Here is an 18,854-nt window from a genome sequence, read left to right on the forward strand (position 1 = left end):
TTCAGAGAGCTGTGCCCAGCCCTCCTCTGAGGGACTGGTGCATTGGACATGTACAGCTATTTTAGGATGGAAGATTAAAGCAGGGGACATGTGGGGGGAAGGGGGAGAACCTGCAGCAGAAACAAGTTCCCAGTGGCAGGAGGTGGGGTTTCCTCCTCTGAAGTTAGCAAGGTGGTGGTGGGAGGCAGTCATGCAGACGCTCGTGTTCTGTATAAAACAGACAGAACACCCACAGCCAGCCTGTAATGTAACTCCCTGTGTTTCTCTCCTTAGGGGAAAGCCCAGCGAAAAATCAAGGCTATCCATATCCTGGATGTCTTGGTGCTGAATGGCAATGACGTCCGAGAGCAGCACTTTAACCAGCGGTAGGTCGGGCTTGGGGAGCTCCTCTCATGCATGTGGATGAGCACTGTCGGGAACTCCGTTGGTTCATTGGCCGCGCTATTGATCATTGGCCACGAGGAACCGACAGCACTTAGCTGATGCGTTTGTACAAAGATGAGCCGTGGAAGAACCCTCTCTGAAGTGGGTGCATCCTCTCTTCGCCCACCCCCTCTGTGCAGCGGAGAAGGCCTGGTTCCCTTCTGAGACTGGAGTGAGCTGGTCCCAAAACGGGTAGACCGAGCACCGCTGGCAGCCTGAATGGGAAGGGTTGTGACTTGCTGCGGAGGGGGAAGAGCCCTACGGTTCCTTCCTTAGCAGAGGACATCTGCCAGTCCCGCTCTCCTGCTCATACATGAATGGGCTCATCAGCACATGGACTCATTACTGAATTTGTTACTAGATTAGGTCTGCTGAGCAGAGCCTATGGGGAACCATCCCTACTGCATAATTGCTAGTTGCAGGACACCAAGCTGGGAGTGCTGGGTGAGCCGACAGTTTCTGAGTATGGTTGGGTGTCAGCCTGGGCTGTAGAGGTCCCGTTGGCACTCCCTCCCTCCCTCCTGTCCCAAGGAAGCCGCACCTACCCAACACACCAGAGCTGCAGCTAAAGCACAGAATTCTCTTTCCCATTTGTTCAGGATTCAGCTAGCGGAGAAGTTTGTCAAAGCCGTTTCTAAGCCTAGCCGGCCGGATATGAACCCCATCCGGTGAGTGACCCCTGCTTCTGCATCCCCCTTCTTGGGACTGCTGGGGCTTTGGGATCAGTTTGCTGGAGGAGGAAGACATGAAACGTAGCCTGGCCCGCTCCCAGGCCTACACAAGATATAGCCAGAGTCATAGTCTCATCATGTTTGCTAGAAGGCGGCAAGTGGCCCTTTACATCTCGGAGATGATACTGGTGGCTGGATGTTTTAGGCTCTAAGATTAACCTTTTGGAGATCAGACATTCATGCTTTCTCCATCCCATGAGTAGCTGGTGCTAATCTCACATGCATACTTGTAGTTGAGCTAAGGCCCAGTTAAGGCCCAAACCACAACATGCCCCCGTCTACACTGACTGGTCAGCTACACTGCTGACCGCTGATGGCTGAATCAGGGCTGTTCCCTAGTACAGACAAGGACTACAGGTCTGATCGCTAAAAGTCTGAAATAAGGCCTTGGGTACAGGGCTAAGCACATGTGCTGCTAGGAAACACCCCTGAGAAAGGTACCGATAGAGTGCTCCAGCTGTTGGCCGCTTGCTGACCTTTCATCTTTACTTGTTAGTTTTATTTTGATACTGTGCAGAGGCCCCGAAAGGAGCAGGGCCCCATGGTGCTGGGCATCAAACACACACCTAGGAAGACAGTCCCTGCCCCCAAAGAACATAGAGTCTAGCTTGGAACAAGAAGCTGTTGGAGGGAAGAGGGGCTGGAGGTGGAGGGGAACAGTGACACAGCTCCCCAACTTAGCCATGTGCACTGCTGGCTGGCTCAAATTGCTTAAAAAAGGGAGAGCAGGCATTGGCGGGGGGCCTTAAAATGGCTGCCTTATTCCTGTCATTTCCCCTTTAAGCCTCTTGCTATTTCCTGGGTGAGTTCTGTTCTGCTGTTTGGTGGGGGGAGATATGGAAAGGGGATAGAAAGATGGAAGGGCAGGGTAATATGTGGAGAAGGGGCGGGGCAACGAGGGCAGGAGGCTTGGAGATGGAGAACAAGTGGATCTCAGTTAATGTCAACACACATCCAGGAACTGCAGCTGGGGGAGCCCGAGGTGTTGATGGGGAAAAGAACAGACTGTAATGTCAGAAGTGCCCACGGGTTCCAACAGGCTCCCGCACTGCTGCTTCTGAAGGGCTTTAAACCTCTGCCCGAGAAAGCCTGATGCTTGTAGCCACATATGGGAAGGGGGCACAGAAGGTGGGTGGGGTTGGGGGAACTGCCCTTCTGTAAAAAGGTTTCTCTGTGTGGCTTTAGCAAAAGATCTCTTAGATCCCCAAGCTGTGTGGAACGGTGGTTGTGTGAAACAATGTGGGCTGGCTTCTGAGCAGCAGAACAGCGACCCTGCATGCTGCCTATGGGGACTGAGCCGTGAATGTGCAGGTGTCCAATTCCTGAGCTGGGACGAACCATGTGTCAGGGGCTAAGATTCAGGAGCACGTTGAACCTTTGCCACATTCACTGCCTCACCCTGAGATCGTAGCCGCTAGCTCCGCAGTGCCAACCCTTGAGTGTGTGCGTCTCTCTCTCTTCCCCCAGGGTGAAGGAGGTGTACAGACTGGAGGAGATGGAAAAGATTTTTGTAAGGTAAGTGACTAGAAACAGTGAGACGCTTCATAGCAAGTCAGTGTTCGCAACTGCCACGCAGAGACAAGAGGGATCTATTGCTATTTGCAAGACAAGTACCTGGGAGTGAACCCCTGTAGCAGAGCCCACGGTCACCCATTGGAGTGTTCTTTGTGGGTCAGACAGTCACCCTGCTAATTCTGCATTGCAGAGGCTAGTCTGTTCCGGAGCAGAATGCGGGGCTTCGCTGTGTTAGAGGGAAGCAGCTCACTTAGCCTTGTAGCTGGGTCTGCAGCCTCCCGCACTGATAGCTGTTCCCAGGCCCAAAGAGGTCCATTCCCCTCCTGCCCTGTCACGCACCAGGGGAAAGCTGCACTTGTGGTTGCCAGCGGACAGATTTGCCATTTGATTGTACCTGTAATGGAGACCCTGGTTGGTTAAATACTGAAAATCACTGACATGGCCCTTGTTCCAGCACTGGCTCCCTGGCTGACGTTCTGTGCACACACACAGTTCTGGCTTCTTTTCCCTAGCCCCGGCGGGGAGACGCATGGAGAACTGACCAGTGGCCTATTGGTTTGCTCTGCTATATGCAGTGCTATCCAATTCCACTGCAGCTGTCTCTGAAGTGCGTGTGTGTCCTTGGGTAAACTCCTCCACGCTCCCTTCTCTCGGCACTCAGGTTAGAGATGAAGATCATCAAGAGCTCAGGCGGAATACCACGGCTGTCCTACACGGGCCGGGACGACCGGCACTTTGTGCCCACAGGACTCTACATCGTTAGGACTGTGAATGGTAGGGAGAGCTCTGCAAGCCTTTTTTCCTCACCATTTTCAGGAAAAGGAAGGAATTTTGTTCTTTAAAAATACAGGGCCAAGCTCTGCCTGGTGTAACTCCATGGAAGTCGGTGCTGAATTTGGCCCAGGTCCTGTTCTGGTTGGATCGGGCAGCATTGGGATGAAGATGAGTCCGCTGCCCCCATTGTGGTTTGAGTAGCTGCTCTGGGGTTTCAGTTCAGTCACATGCATACTGACTGGTTTTTGCCATCACAGATTTCGTAGCTGGAAACATCACTCTCCGAACTAGCTCAGGCTGGCCTGGGAGTGCAGGGTGTGTGCCTCATTGAATTGACCGCAGCTTGGGTACACAGGGCTTTTGGGGGGTTGAAAGGAGAAAAAAGTGGAATGTCAAGCTGGCCTCTCAAATCACCCCCAATCTGACGTGCTTCCATTCTGGTCCCGCCCTCTGTTTGTTCCCTGTGGCTTTGCCCCTAGATCCTTGGACAATGGCGTTCAGCAAAAACTCCAAGAGGAAATTTTTCTATAACAGGACGACCCAGGAGTCGACGTACGACCTCCCTCACGAATCCATCGCACCATTTCAGTGAGTACTGTCCCAGCAGTCAGTCGACCAGGGGGGCCGAGGCGTGGCAGCATACCACAGCAGGGCCGCGTGCCGCCGCAGTGTGCCTCGTCCTTTCCAGCAGGCAAGTGCTCTGCACTTGGGTGACGGTGGTAGGCCCTGCCCTGGCAGCGCCACACTGTGTAATGGTGCTGACTGGCAGAGCTTCTTGAAGATCTGCGCCTGGAGCCCTGTAAAGAGGTTCTGACTAGGGCTGTCAAGCGATTAAAAAAATTAATCACACGATTAATCGTGCTGTTAAACCATAATGGAATACCATGTATTTAAATATGTGTGGATGTTTTCTACATTTTCAAATATATTGATTTCAATTACAACACAGAACAGAGAGTACACTGCTCACTTTCTGTTTATTTTTTATTACAAATATTTGTGCTGTAAAGAAATAGTATTTTCCAGTTCACCCCGTACAAGTACTGCAGTGCGATCTCTTTATTGTGAGAGTGCAGCTTACAAATGCAGAATTATGTACAGAAAATAACTGCATTCAAAAAATAAAACAGTCTAAAACTTTAGAGCCTACAGGTCCACTCAAATCTTGTTCAGCCAGTCACTCAGACAGATAAATTTCTTTACATTTGCAGGAAATAATGCGGCCCTCTTCTTGTTTACAATGTCACCTGAAAATGAGAACAGGTGTTCGCATGGCACTGTTGTAGTCGGCATCGCAAGATATTTACATGCCAGATGCGCTAAAGATTCATATGTCCCTTCATGCTTCAACCACCATTCCAGAGGACGTGCGTCCATGCTGATGACAGGTGCTGCTCGATAACGATCCAAAGCAGAGCAGACCGATGCGTGTTCACTTTCATCGTCTGAATCAGATGGCACCAGCAGAAGGTTGATTTTCTTTTTTGGTGGTTCGTGTTCTGTAGTTTCCGCATTGGAGTGTTGCTCTCTTAAGACTTCCGAAAGCATGCTCCACATTCGTCCCGCTCAGATTTTGGAAGGCACTTCAGATTCTTAAACCTTGGGTCGAGTGCTGTAGCTATCTTTAGAAATCTCACATTGGTACCTTCTTTGCGTTTTGTCAAATCTGCAGTGAATGTGTTCTTAAAACGAACAACATGTGCTGGGTCATCATCCGAGACTGCTATAACATGAAATATATGGAGAATGCAAGTAAAATAGAGCAGGAGACATACTATTCTCCCCCGCCCAAGGAGCTCAGTCAAAATTCAATTGAGTGTCATCAGCATGGAAGCACGTCCTCTGGAATGGTGGCCAAAGCATGAAGGGGCATACAAATGTTTAGCCTGTCTGGCATGTAAATATCTTGCAATGTCAGCTACAAAAGTGCCATGCGAACGCTTGTTCTCACTTTCAGGTGACATTGTAAATAAGAAGCAGGCAGCATTATCTCCCGTAAATGTAAACAAACTTGTCTGTCTTAGGATTGGCTGAACAAGAAGTAGGACTGAGTGGACTTGTAGGCTCTTAAGTTTTACGTTGTTTTGTTTCTGAGTGCAGTTATGTAACAAAAAAGAAAATCTACATTTGTAAATTACACTTTCATGATAAAGAGATTGCACTACAATACTTGTATGAGGTGAATTGAAAAATAAAATTTCTTTATCATTTTTACAGTGCAAATATTTGTAATAAAAATAATAATATAAAGTGAGCACTGTACACTTTGTATTCTGTGTTGTAATTTAAATCAATATATTTGAAAATATAGAAAAACATCCAAAAATATTTAAGGTTTCAAATTTCAATTGTAGTCTACTGTTTAACAGTTCAATTAAGACGGCAATGAATCGAGATCAATTGTTTTAATCGTGATTAATTTTTTTGAGTTGATCGCATGAGTTAACTGTGATTAATTGACAGCCCTAGTTCTGACTTTTGTGTTGGGCACCACATCCAGAGGAGCTTGCAGCTCCACAGTCTAATCATGTGTGTGTGGGTTCCTGCTGCATTCCCAGCGCACTCCAGGTGGACTGGGGTGTTGGGCATGCCAGGCAGCTTTATCCAGTGGTAGCAGAGGAAGAAGCACTGTCTGTCTCGGGCTCTCCTGTGGGCATGAAGCCGGAGCAGCACTGTGGGAACGGGAAGGAGACCTGTGAAACAGGAGCATCGTGTTGGCTCCTAGGGAAAGAAGGATACGGCGTTTGATTACCTGGTACCCTCCGTGAAGCTCCAGGAACGTATCACTTGAGCACTCCACAGCAGGGGATCTCTGGGTGTTCTTCCCGGCCATCAGACTCAACCCATCACTTCCATTGTGCACCCTAGTGTGCGCTCTAGAGCAGGAAACTGGGACTCCAGACTCCTGGCTTCTGTTCCTGGGAAGCTGGGACTCCAAGAACAGAGTAACTGGGAGTCAGTAGATCATGGAGACAGACTGGGAGTTCCTTAGACAGGGAGGTCTGGCCCTTAAGGTTCAGAGAATAGGGACTGTGTGATATCGTTATGCTATTGTCTCCTAGGTAAGTGAGTCTTGTGAGTCTGTTTCTCAGCACAGTGCAGCTATATGCAAACTGCACAGGCCCCTGGATTGTGTCCCAGTTGGAGAGGCTGATGTGAAACGGGGGCTCCCTGCACACCCCTCTAGCCTCCTCCTCGGCTTGCAGCTGTGCTCTGAGAATCCTTCAGGCTTTCCATTGTCAGCTAGCTGAAAAAGCTCTCGTAATCCCAGTGCTGGGAGGGTTCCGCTTCACAAACTGGGGAGGGTGCTAGCCCCTCTCAGCCTCCCCGGCAGAATTCCAGCACCAAACTCAACCACTGCTGTGAAAACAAAGCAAGGAAGGGGTTTGTGTGTGACTCTGTAATGGATGCTCTGCCTTGTAGTTAGTGAGCACTAATGTGTCTGTAATTAGCCGCTGACACATGCGTTTGTCGCTATGCTATTATCGTTCTGTTAGAACAGCGTACCTAAATAAGCTGTGAATATTAAGTGTCAGTAATTGTAGGAATCTAAGGCTGCTGTGTCTGCAGCAATTAGCAGCTCTGGTTTCACACTGGGTGACTAATAGCCAGATGGGGCAGGGAGAGTCTATGCTCAGGAAAGAGTCGAGGGCCGGATTTCTGGAGAGTCACTGTATCTCCAGATTTCAGAGTAGCAGCCGTGTTAGTCTGTATCCGCAAAAAGAAAAGGAATACTTGTGGCCCATGTTGGCAAAGTGAGGGTTAGTTTGCTCCCCCATCCCCGCTATATCCATAGTGTGCTGAGTGCTTAGACCCTGCTGTGTCCATTCTGCCCGCTGACCCTTCCAAGTGCTCTGTTCAGGCCTTTCTGGAGTCTTTAATGAAATTACCTTGTTTGCTTCACCCTCTCAGGAACTTGAAAAACATAGTTTCCCTAACTGATTGTTCTCGGTCTCAGCGGACATTGATTTGTCCCTCCTGCTGCTTTGACCAGAGCTGCAACTAACAGGGCCGTTTCCATGGAACGCACTTCAGTTTATATGCCGTGTTGGGGTGTCTGGGTTTGTGTCAGCACATGCTTGTTTGAGTAGGCCCTACAAAATGATGGCTATTCTTACTAGCTGTAGCCTACACTTACTCGGTGTGGTGCTGCCCGTCTCGTGTGGCTGGCCACAAACCGAAGTGGATGAGCCTACAACAGCCTTTGCTGATGGAGCTGGGTGTTACAGCGCAGGGGGTAGACACTCAAGGTTAGATCCAGAGATCCTTGGTTCAGCCTCTGCGGCCGACGACGCAGGCGGGGCACGGCACTGCAGAGCCAAAGTTAGGAGTTGGGGCGGAGAAAAATGTGAAGAACCCTCAGGGTTGATAAAACAAATAACCTGGGCCTCCTTGACGCTACCCCCTCGAATCATGTCGTGTGTGGTCCCAGGCCAGCTGTCTCTAAAGAGTCTCTGCAGCCTATGCTGAGTGCATCCCTTCTCAACGTGCAGTGTTTGCTGTGCTGATCTGTCTGCCTCCTCTTTCTGCCTGCAGCATCTGCTACTTCAGCCGTCTCTTCTGGGAGTGGGGGGAAGGCGTCAAAGTGCATGACTCCCAGAAAAGGCAAGATCCGGAGAAGCTGTCGAAGGAGGAAGTCCTGTCCTTCATCCAGGCGCACTACCCCTGACCCCCCAGCTTGGAATCTTGGGGGACTGACTGGAGCGGGGAGACTGAGACAGGAGAAGGGAGTCTTTCATCCAGGAGCTGCAGCCTTCTGTGGAGGAGAAATGATTCCTGGGGGGTGGGGGGTGGGGTTTGATGCTCAGAAGAAGTGGAACAAAGCTCCAGCCCGTGAGTAGCAGTGTATATAAGTATCTGGCCCAGGCAGCACGGCTGTGGGTGCCTCGGAGGTGGGATGCCTGGAGCCGAAGTCCGATGCTCTTCTGTACTATCCCACTGCACTCCTGGGGATGAGGGGCTGGCAGCTTTCCCCCCTAGTGCTCCAAACTACAGCCAGGCATCTGCTGTCTGGGTTCCCCTCCTGCATGTGCCGGAGCGATTAGGAGGCTGCGTATGGTTCCCTGGAAGCACCAAGAGGAAAGGAGGATGGTCACAGGACTGCAAGGAGGAATGAGCTGGGGAGAGTGCATTTAAATGGCCTTGCAGTGCTGCCAGCAGCCACCTCTGTCTCCTTTGCCTCAAGCCGATGGGCCTTTGCTGAACGCTGGGTGACTCATCGGGAAATGCAGGCTCTTGGCATGCGAGGATGGTCACTTTTTGGTAGTGGCTCCAGCACTTCCACTCCAGAGGCACTTGGCAGGTTGTCGGGAGTTCCTGGATGCTAGGATCTCGGTGGAAGGGAGTCAGTCCTCATGGCAGGAGGTCCCTAACTCCAAGCCAGCAGCCTAGGTGTGAGCTCATGAATCTGCCCTAGGACAATGCTGAGATGTTTTGCCTTTTTCAGTGCTCAAAACCATCCTCAGTTTCCCTTTAACAATGGCCCTCCCTCTGTGTTCAGGGATGAAAGCAAAAGGGGGAAGGCTGCAGGCCTTTGGGTGTTGGAGTTTTTCACAGGAGATTGTGAAAGTCCTTGTCTTGTCATGTGGGAAGGAGACCTTGACTGACCATACTGGTTAGTCAAATTCAATCCCACGACCAGGCCCGTTGTAGGGGAAACCCATCTTTCCTGGTTAAAACAGGCTTTAAACACAACACCCCCCCCGTGTCTGGTCCAGAGCTGGAGCGAAGGCACAAACCTGGGACTCTCTAGCATGGCAAGCAGGACATCGGTGTTTCAGCAGATCGCAGTCAGAAATCATGACTCATTTCTGTGCTGGGCCCTCTACACGTCATGTACACAAAGCCCCCGCAAAGAGCAGGGCTGCCCTCATTGCCTGTTTTAACTTCGTGCTGGGCTTCAGAAACGCCTCTGGCCTGGTCTCCCACTGGACCAGAAGTTAATAGGCAGTTGGCTGCTCTGGTCCACGCAGCAAAGTCACTTATTTTTTCTTACACAGGTTGGCAATAAGGGAAAAGCTGACTGGGGGGTTACCTGGACCGTGCCTTAAAGAAAGCTGTGGGTCTCCTGGAAACTAGAGGCAGCCTTTCAGATTCTCATCCCCCCTCCATCCTCCCCATGCCAATGCAGGATGTGAATGGGTCTGTATCCTAGGACATGGAGAGTTCAGCTCTGGCAGAAGTAGAAGTTGGTGGGTGAGATTCATCTCGCAACCAGGGGCAGCGCAAGGACTGGGCATCACTTAAGATCTGTGAGCCTCATAGGGCTCAAGTGATGCACAGGGTGACTTTCACCCTGAGCTCATAGGCCTTGCTTTCTGAGCGCGCAGCCTTCCGCGTCTGCAAGATCAGTTGGTGGCCAGGCATCTGTCTGTTAATCCCCCAATTGCTTGGTGTGAATGAGTTTAACCATGGGTGGTTTCTTTGCTGTGCCTTGTAATGTGGATCCGCACGTTCAGGCTTGATGGCTGCAGAACGGGGATTGTCACAGCTTGCCCAGCCTTGGGCTAATGCTGTCCTTGGACCGTCATTGCATGGGGAGACTAAGCTCTCAACTTTGGAGGATGGTGGGAGCCCATGTTGTATTTGGGTATCCCCCTATTGAGCCCAGAAGAGACCTGGCGTATTTAGAATACTGCCTCCTGCAAGCTCAGGGTGTGTGGCCTTTCCAGAAAGGTGGCTGAGGAAGTGTCAGACCTATTTTCCCTGTGCCCTGTAGCAGCCAAGGGGAAGGTTTGCCAATCCATCCAAGAGCAGGATGTGGCTCTGACTCAAATCCCTTAGCAGAATTTAGTCCCAGGCGCTCCAAAGCCTTGGCAGAATGTGGCACCTGGCCTAAGAGCAGCCTTTCTCCTGGAGAGGGCAGCAGCCCCCCCCATGCAGCTAATTATTGGCTACTTTATATTTATTGACGGCCCCTCCATGAGGAGCAATGGGGAAGATGGTGCCTCCAGTAGCTTCGCTTCGGAGCCTTCACACTGTCGGCTTTTAAAACCATGTATTTAAGTGTTGGTGCTTCTGCTGATTTCCCCGACCCCCCAAGGCAGCCATGATGCCAGCAAGAAGCCAACAGGCCACCTTGGAGCCTGTTCCTTTTCCTGTGGTCCTTTACCGTGTCTTCTGCAGCCTCAAGGGTGTGTCCCCCACTGAGGGCCTTGGCCCCTCCCTGTTTGTGGGGATGGAGACGTCCCGCAGGGAATACACCATGGATAATCTAGGCCTCCATTCGCCTTTACCTGGTCCTGAAAACCCAGGGTGCAGAAGAAACCCGATTGCTTGCAGGCGGTTTGAGAGATGCTGCCTGCTTTCCCCATTGCCCCAATTTCCTTTGCTTTTAGTCGATTGTATTTTTTACAAGGAGATGTATTTTTTGGATGCACTGAACCACACCTCCCACTCTCTTGTGGGAGGGAAGCACCAGCACCTCACTACTGCTTCCCTGCTGCAGGGAAAAGGTTTTATCCCTCTTCCCTCTCTGGCTCAAGACTCTCCTATCCCCCATTGCTCCTCCGGGCTCGGAAACCCGTGGCTTGCTTTGAAATGCCCTAAAGGATCTGATCGGAGTTGAAAGGCCAGGAACCCAGAGGACAAAGCCCTGTACGTACCCTGCTTTGTGTGCGTCAGAGCTGCTCATCCCTAGTGTGGGGGGAGTGGAAGGGGGTTCAGTCTGATCATGTGGGGCAGGGGATGCCTTAGTATCAAAGGGATGGTAGAAAACTTGGCCTAGGGCTAGGGGCTGACCCAAGTTGTGCTCTCCCACTGGCTCCAGGGGGAGGAGGAGGAGGAATGTCTTGCTGAAGGGAATGTTTACGTCTGTTGATTGCACAATGTATTGTATTAAGCTGTGTATCATTTTGTGTTGATTTCTCTGCTTTCATTGTCTGTGTATTACCAGTACAGCTCTTTAGTTCACAAAGGCGTTGATGCTCTTTGGTCTGTGTTTCCTAAAACCATGAGGAACACAAAACTTGTGGGGGGGGGGCCTGTGCATGGCCCCGGGACTCCTTGTGCCCCATCCATTCTACCCCACAAGTTACCTGTGCACCACCCTCCCATACTCCTCTATTTCAGGGACTTGCTGTAACCCCCCCCTTATTACCCCATGCCAGGTGCTCCGTGTGCCCCCTCCTCTTTCAGAGTGGAGGTGTTTTTAAACCATATTGGGAGGCTGGGCAGAGCTAAAATGAGGGGTGTTGTTATACTGGCATGTGTTTATAGCTGCCATCAACCAATTCTTTGCTCTATAAACAGTTACAGGTGGTTGAAGCTGGTAGTTCTGCTAACCAGATGCCAGGGGCTCAATGTAGCCCCATTTGTTTGTTCTGATTTTCAGCAAAATCATTAGGATTCTGCCCACTGATGACTAGAATATTCCCTGCCATGTTGGAACGGATGGGATGGTGCATTCTGAAGTCATGGTGTTACAGCCAGGTCGACACAGCCTTGAGGGAAGCGCCTCATACTAGCCATCTGGTTGCTGACTGGTGAGATTTCCAGCTGCAGGAAGTGCACAGGCAGGGGAAGGCTACAGGCAGATGCATTTGCTCTTTATATGTTCAAAGGACTTTATTTAAAAAACAATACAGGTTCAGCCCTGAGTTCAGAGCGCCCCTGCCATTAAGTCAATGAGTTTGGATCCTTGGTGTCCCAGAACTATCCCTCTGAGACAGCAGTTCCCTTTGCTGGGCCCTGCCTCAGGGGGCTGTACATAGATACACACTAACACCCAGGGTTAGGAACTGCTATTGTCTTCCTGCCCTCTTAGTTCATTTGGCTGAGCAGCAGGAAAACACCACCCCCAAGACCCCATTTTCAGGTAGTGACTCCTCTGGCTCCCGACAGGTTAGTGGGAAGATATTTTGAAAAGTGTCCCTGTAACTGGCACTACTACACATGGGGATTTTTGGCAATCACAGGAGAGAGGCACAATGACTGAATGCCCCTTTGAGCTCTAGAGATTGGTCCCTTCAGCTCAGGGTTGAGGTACAGTGAGAGGGAAGCTTTCCCAGGTTCTGACTGGGCTGAGCAGTGATGATTTCAGGCTCCAAAACCTTGTAGTGAGCAGCAAGGAACAGAGAGAGCCCACTAAGAAAAGGGGAACTTGGGTCATTCATCCCCCTGAAATTAATTTGCATTCTCTGTTCCATGGGCCCCCCAGGATAGTGTGTGGAGGAGACGGCTCCAGCTGAACTTGTCTGCTCTCCAAACCCACTTGTTCTGTGTCTGTAGCTTCCCTTTGCCTTCAAGATCCTCAGCTGCCAGAGATAAGGCTGTCCAGGCTGTGAAGACTGCAGGTGACTAACGGTTTGAAAAGCTGACCAGCCCCTTGGGTGGGAGGCACATCGGTTGAAGGAAGAGGTCTTTGCAGTGGAGCCCTGTGGTCAGTCGTGAGAACCGTGATTACATTGTCCAGCAGGTGTAAACAACAATAATCAACAGTACCATGGCCATTGCAATGGCTGCATTCTTGCGATTTTCCTTACGGAGCACTTTCAGTTCTTTCTCTGGAAAACAAAACCAAACCAGCATATAAGGTGCCGCTTCCCCTCCTGCCTCACAGCTGCCACCCGTTGCTCCAAGGAACAGCAAACCCCCTTTTCCTCACTCATGGAGGGAAACTCCTTGCAAGGATCAGCTTCATCCGACTGCTGCGACCTGCCAGGTGCTTTGCTCTAGTCTAGTTCCTTGTAAACACGCAGAGCTCTGCTACTCAAACTGCCCCTCGTTGTGAGGGACTGGACAGGCACAAGATCAAAGAGAGGCCGCCTGCCCAGTTCAGTAGTGTCTGAAAGGTATCCGCTAATAGCGGTTTGGCCTCAGTCCAATTCCTACTGCTGGCTAGGTAGCCTCAGTGTACAAATCACCCCTTGTTGAAGGCCAAGGCCTGAATGGGCCCTGGAGATAGAATGCCTCCCTCATTTTCTGGAGAAGGGTGTGGGAGGGTGGCTATAAAGACAGCTGCCAGTGCTGGACCTGTTCTGTACATGGATCTCTGCAGGACACTGTCTAGCACCTGTCACCAGCCACTAACTAACTTCACATGGGAAATAAAACCAACACCACCTCTTTGTGTCACTGACCCAGCTGGGCTCCTGACTCTTCCCTGTGACCATCTCAATCAGAACCTGGGACACAACTCCGTACACATCTCAAGCTCTGGCAGCCGCACATACAGTCAGCTGCTCTAATAGGTGTCTTTTGCTGTCTCCTACAAAATAGGCATTGTTGCCTGTGCAGAAGCAGTTAATGATCTTTACATTGTATCACCTTTGAACAGTTCCTTGGCACTTCACTAGTACAGATCCATCCCTCCCTGCTCGACACTGCTGATTCCAGGCGGATAACCCCTGTGGGCTGGGAAGGGAGTTTGGCAGTGCAAGATAGATAGGCAGCACACACGGTAGTTCAGAGCCTAGTGCACTTGTCTGAAGGAGCATTTCTTTTCTGATCAATGCTAATTTTGTGCCACGCAGCCTGAGATCTCAACATGCTTTGTGAAGATGGGTGGGGATCACTGCCCTGTCTGACAAAGGGGGACTGAGGGGCAGGGACAGTAGGTGGCTGCCAAGAGTGCAGCGCACAGAACCCAGGAGTCCTGAATACTGATTCTCTGCTTTACTAGATCCAGGTTCTATCTAGTCCAGTCCTGTCCTCTCCCCTGCAGGATTTTTCTGAAGCAGCTGTAAGCTATTAGCATTTGACAGGCAAGCCCCTACCCTGTGATGGGTTCCTAGAGCAGGATTTCAGCTCTTTGCAGGGGTGTTTAGTGTGGCACTGGGTCTGCTGCATACACCCTGCTGAACAGCCACAGGGAATCCAGTCTATTCAGGGACCATTGTGCTGCTAGCTGACTTCACAAGGGGAGGTTAAACTACTAGAAGTGATTACTTGTTAAGGGGCTCATTGGTGATGCTGTTTGTTCTGAGTGCAGCAGCAGGTCTGTCTGAATCTGCTTTACCCACATGACCCCCCCTACAATCTTACTGTAACAATGAGTAATGAGCTCTACCCCATGGCTGAGTCCTAATTCTCAACTCCCACAAGCCCCGCTTGCTCAGCGCACTGCGTCCCCTCCAATTGCCCTCGGCTTGGTGACAGTTTGTGGATCCGGAGCGCTCTCAGATGTGTCCTGAAGAAAGGGGAAGGGCTAATCTAGAAAAGGTTTGCCTGTTAGTTCCACAATATCCCAGCTGCTGCCAGCATCCCCCATCCTGCTCAAAGTGGGTGATAGGCCAATCCTTGCTGCTGCCTGGGCTGAAGACAAAGCTTGATCTCTTCCTTCCTTCGACAGGTTGTAAACCTTACCTCAGGCTTTGCTGAGCTCAGCCTAGTTATTCAGACGGAGGTTGCAGAGTGGGGAGAGGAGGCATCAAAACTCAAGGCCCCCTTGTGCTGGGTACAGTACTCAACACAAAACACATGGCAGCTTTCTATGCAGCTTCCCTGTCTGCATGGCTGACACCCGCCTGTGCGCTGGGGACTGCACAGATAAGCTGCTGTGTCAATGAGGGAACGCTGCCAGGAGCTCCCTCACTCTGGGAAAGCCCCACACGTTCACTCACTTCAAGGAGTCTGGATCGACATGGCGGACAAACCCGCTGAGGATCAATCTCAGTGATGCAGCAGCGGAGCCTCAGGAATCATCTACTGATGCCTCTGCCCAGGGAGGAACTAGGAGCGGTGGGCGCTGACTAACGCAACCTCAGCAATTCCAACATCCCTGCACAGGATGCTACAGGCAGACCCTGGCACTGCAAGGGAATAAGTGTCCCCAGTTACCACTGATGTCAAGGAGCAGGGAGGGCACGCAGCCCCCTTTCAGGATCAGGCCTGCAGGCCTCAGGTAAGATTCCAATGAATCTAACTAAGCCTTGTGTCAGAACCTGATGAGGGGAAAAGTTTAAGAGTTGAGTGTGGCTACAAAAAACCCTCAATTCTGCCAGCAGGGGGCAGCCTAATGCCACACAGTTCCTGTGCAGGACACCCAGAAGAGAGAGGGAGGAAAACACACTTCCTGGCTGGAGATTGGAATAGAAAGTGCAGGGGACTGCACCACATACAAAGCTGGTGACTGGGGGGAAGGGGTTCAGCAGCTGACCCATGGTGCATGCCTAGTGTACTTGAGAGGGACTCTGGCTACGCCACATTCACATGAGTCCATTGGGGGATGGGTATAGGATGGGGAGGGCAGGATGCTCAGCCTTCCCCGAGCTGGCTCTGGCCTTGAGGAACTCTAGCTGCATCAGTGCAGACTGATGTGCCCTCCAGGGACAGCCTGGGGCCTGAGCCACTAGAGACGGGGCAGACACTCATGTGAGTAGAAGCCTGCTGGATGGTTTTCTACTGTGCATTTGGATGAGGTTTCAGGTGCACTGAATTTTATTTTTTGAACCTTTGTGGTGACTCTCGGGCTGAGAGGGGGGGAGGCCAATTTGCTGGCCAAGACTTTCAAGAGACACGAGTGCTCTTAAGTCCCCAACTTGAGATGGCCTGATAGGGGTCTGGTTTCCAGAGGGCAGGTGTGCAGCACTTCCTGCAAAGCCAGACCCCTTTAACGGGCCTCAGGCTGGTCCCTGCTATGGGATACCTGAGCAGGCACCTGCTCTCAGATTAAAAGCAGCTGAATAGATCTGCCTCAACTTCTCCCTCAAAGTCCCTTTTTGGCTGAGCCCAAGCTCCAAGGCAAATCAGAGAGTGGGGCAGGAGTTTAAATGGGAAGCTGACCACAGTCTGCACTGCACTTATCCTGCCCAGCCGCTGCTCACTCTGAGTGGCTAGATTTAAAGATGGCCTTACCATAGGTTTCAGCTTTGGTCAGAAGCAGGCTTCTCTCTCTCTCCAGTGACTTTCTGTAATGAGAAGATGCAGCCTTGTTACACACTGGCAGATGCTATTGCTCTGCACAAGCTAATATGCTGTAGGGTGGTGGAAAGCCTCTGCCCCAAAAGAGGAGTTCTGGGCTGTACACAAAATGAGACCCTCCACCTTTCTCCTTGGGGGAGGGGGGGCTGGCAGCTTGTCATCCCCCTACTGCATAAGGGGAGGGTCCAAAGGGTTAGAAGTCTTCCTCCCTGGAGACTGCTGTGCATGAATGGTAGCTAAGACTCCCACTTCAGGGCAGCCTGTTTGAACACTAGGACAGTGCTGCAGGGTTGGCTAAAAAGCAACTCCCACCTGGCATAGGGGAAATGCCTTTCCAAGTAACGGGGAGAGCTGCTCCCTCTGGATCAAGAGGCTCTGATGTCCGCTCCAGGGACAGGCAGGGCCTCGTACAGTGGGTGATCACATCCCAGCAGCTCTGGCTTCCCCAGGGAAGACATGAGCTCTTCTGATCCAGTGAGGAAAATGCCCACAGGCTGGGCTGTTCAGAATGCTCCGGGAAAGCAAGGAAAAGCAGCACCTGGCCCTGGGAATAGGGCATGTGGAGGCTCAGGCCTGTCAAAATACCACTGGACACAAATAAGCTTCTGCACTTTCACAGATGGTTTCGCACACATGAAGCCTCACAGTGCCCCTCTCCCATCACCGCCAAAAGGAGGGAATCGCCTTGGTGCAGAGTCTGGAAGAGAACTCCCTGACTCTGCTCACCAGATCACAGGCCCCATGTTGTTCCCACATTTCAGAGCCAAAGATTGAAACATTCTTCACTTTGCTTCCAAGGCCCCCATTTTGCACAAACTCCCTAATGGCTCAGGCAAAGGAGCTGTCTGATTGCAGTAAGAACCAGCTGTATCACACAATTCAGGGTGATTGAAAACCCTGTATCTTCATCTGCACAATGATTGATTAATCCACAATTTAAAGGCCTGAAAGCTGCAGCAGCTCGGGGGGGGGGGGGGGAGGGGGCGTAAACAAACACACAACAACAAATTATCTATCTCCCTGCTCCAGGGAGGCTCTGTGGCATTGTGTCAGAGGGCAGTTTGTTCCCCTTTAGGGTAAAGCAGGCACTTGTATTTCAGCTGGATCCAAGCCTTATGGTACAGTTCATTAAGGGAAGAGAGAAGGGCTGTAATAAAGCAGGGTGCATTAATAGCAGGAGAGGAAAAGAAGGACTCTGAAATACACTGGGGAAAAGGAAATGCAGAGTGCAGCCCATGAGGAAATGAGAAGAGACACTGAACTGATTCCGAAGTAGCTGAGCTGCTGTATCGTTGCTTACAAGCCTGCCTAGCTAGAGAAATCAAGGGGAAAGGCTCTCATGCTTAGGAAGGAAATGAGACGGTTTAAAAAGCATGGCCAAGCTGAACACATGCAGCTCCGCAGGACAGAATGACACGGAGCCCAGGCAATGAGACACTAAACTTACTATGAATCCAGTCAGGCTTTATTTGGAGGGTGCGGAGAGCAAAATTGGAAAGCAGACCTATCCCAGTGATTTAGGCTCACCAGGTCAATAGCTTCCCTCATGGGACAAACAGTAAAAAAAAAAAAAAAAAAATCTGGAGATAGCTAGACATTAGCAGAAGCATGAGCAGCCAAGCTTGGTCACTTCCTTGGCAGAACACTGACTGGATGTCACAGACCTGGGCACCTCTCCTGACAAATTTGTTCTAAGGACAGGAGCCTTATCACATGGATTGGGAACTGGCTGAAAGGCTGAACTCAGGGTAATGGTAAGTGGCAACACATTGAATTTGAGGGCAGGGGAGATAGTCAGTGGGTCACTGTAAGGTGAGGCTTCTGGTCACATCATTAACAGAAAGAGACTGATGTAACTTGAGGGAGGGCATAGAAGGTGCTGGGTGATGTGACATACAAGGACGAGTTTAACTCAGGACAAAAAGAATTTTGAGAGATAAGGACTGAAAAAGTGGGGAGAGAGGAGACAGAAAACTCTGATAAAGGAGAGAAATTGAGCATGATAACCTATGGGGGAAAACTAGGAGTTATGGGGAGAAACCAAGCCCAGGAACATTTAGGCTGAATAGAAGAACTTAATGGCAAGTCTGAAAGAGTTTCTCAAGGGAAGTGGTAAAAGCACATTGCTTGGGACACCTAGAACTGGGCTGAGCTCTGGAGAATAGATTAGATGGAACAATGGGCTCACAGGATCTAGTTGGTGGGCTGCTCTCTTCCTGTGCCTAGACTTGATGGCTCAGTTTCCCTGTTAGGAGGGGAGCAATAGGCTGCTAACAAATGGAAGAAACAGGTCTCAGCAGGGACATAGCTGAGGCTGGGTGATCACATTGAGGGAAAGGCTCTGCCGATAGCACTACTAGGGTTAGCGGGACCAAATTACAGCAAGGTTCCATTCGGGAGTGGAAATGGAAACTAACCATCTCACTACACTGTTGAGAGACATAGTTAGGTCCACCCTAGATCCCTGTTGCAACCAGGTCCCCATGCAAACATGCATGGTGGATGGAGTCAAAATTCAGTCCCCTTGGGATTATTCTGACTGGATTCCAC

General features: G+C 50.8%; 2 protein-coding genes across 9 annotated transcripts in view; one reads left to right on the forward strand and one right to left on the reverse strand.

Annotated features, from left to right (window-relative positions):
• Nucleotides 1-17,862, forward strand: part of CMTR1 (cap methyltransferase 1) — a 63,413-nt gene extending 45,551 nt beyond the window's left edge. For 2 of the 4 annotated variants that reach the window (XM_037895517.2, XM_043543496.1), the window contains exons 19-24: nt 274-365; nt 1,023-1,091; nt 2,622-2,669; nt 3,331-3,443; nt 3,923-4,031; nt 7,980-11,358. In XM_037895517.2, coding sequence (XP_037751445.1) covers nt 274-365; nt 1,023-1,091; nt 2,622-2,669; nt 3,331-3,443; nt 3,923-4,031; nt 7,980-8,112 — 564 coding nt within the window. In that variant the 3' untranslated portion in view covers nt 8,113-11,358. Of the gene's footprint in view, nt 1-273; nt 366-1,022; nt 1,092-2,621; nt 2,670-3,181; nt 3,291-3,330; nt 3,444-3,922; nt 4,032-7,979; nt 11,359-11,749 lie in introns of those variants that run through there. The other 2 variants (XM_037895519.2, XM_037895520.2) reach the window with 2 other exon arrangements.
• CCDC167 (coiled-coil domain containing 167) overlaps nt 1-18,854 on the reverse strand; it is a 48,136-nt gene that overhangs the window by 17,451 nt on the left and 11,831 nt on the right. For 2 of the 5 annotated variants that reach the window (XR_005224821.2, XR_006289759.1), the window contains exons 3-5: nt 16,239-16,291; nt 15,005-15,193; nt 11,979-12,946 (exon numbers count right to left, since the gene is read on the reverse strand). Coding sequence is in view for 3 of the 5 variants with exons in the window: in XM_007071675.4 (XP_007071737.1) it covers nt 12,843-12,946; nt 16,239-16,291 (157 nt within the window). In the remaining 2 variants the exon portion in view is untranslated. Of the gene's footprint in view, nt 1-11,978; nt 12,947-15,004; nt 15,194-16,238; nt 16,292-18,854 lie in introns of those variants that run through there. The other 3 variants (XM_007071675.4, XM_027833873.3, XM_043543497.1) reach the window with 2 other exon arrangements.

This window comes from Chelonia mydas, chromosome 3 (assembly GCF_015237465.2).
Source record: "Chelonia mydas isolate rCheMyd1 chromosome 3, rCheMyd1.pri.v2, whole genome shotgun sequence".
In the NCBI taxonomy this organism is placed as follows: domain Eukaryota; kingdom Metazoa; phylum Chordata; order Testudines; family Cheloniidae; genus Chelonia; species Chelonia mydas.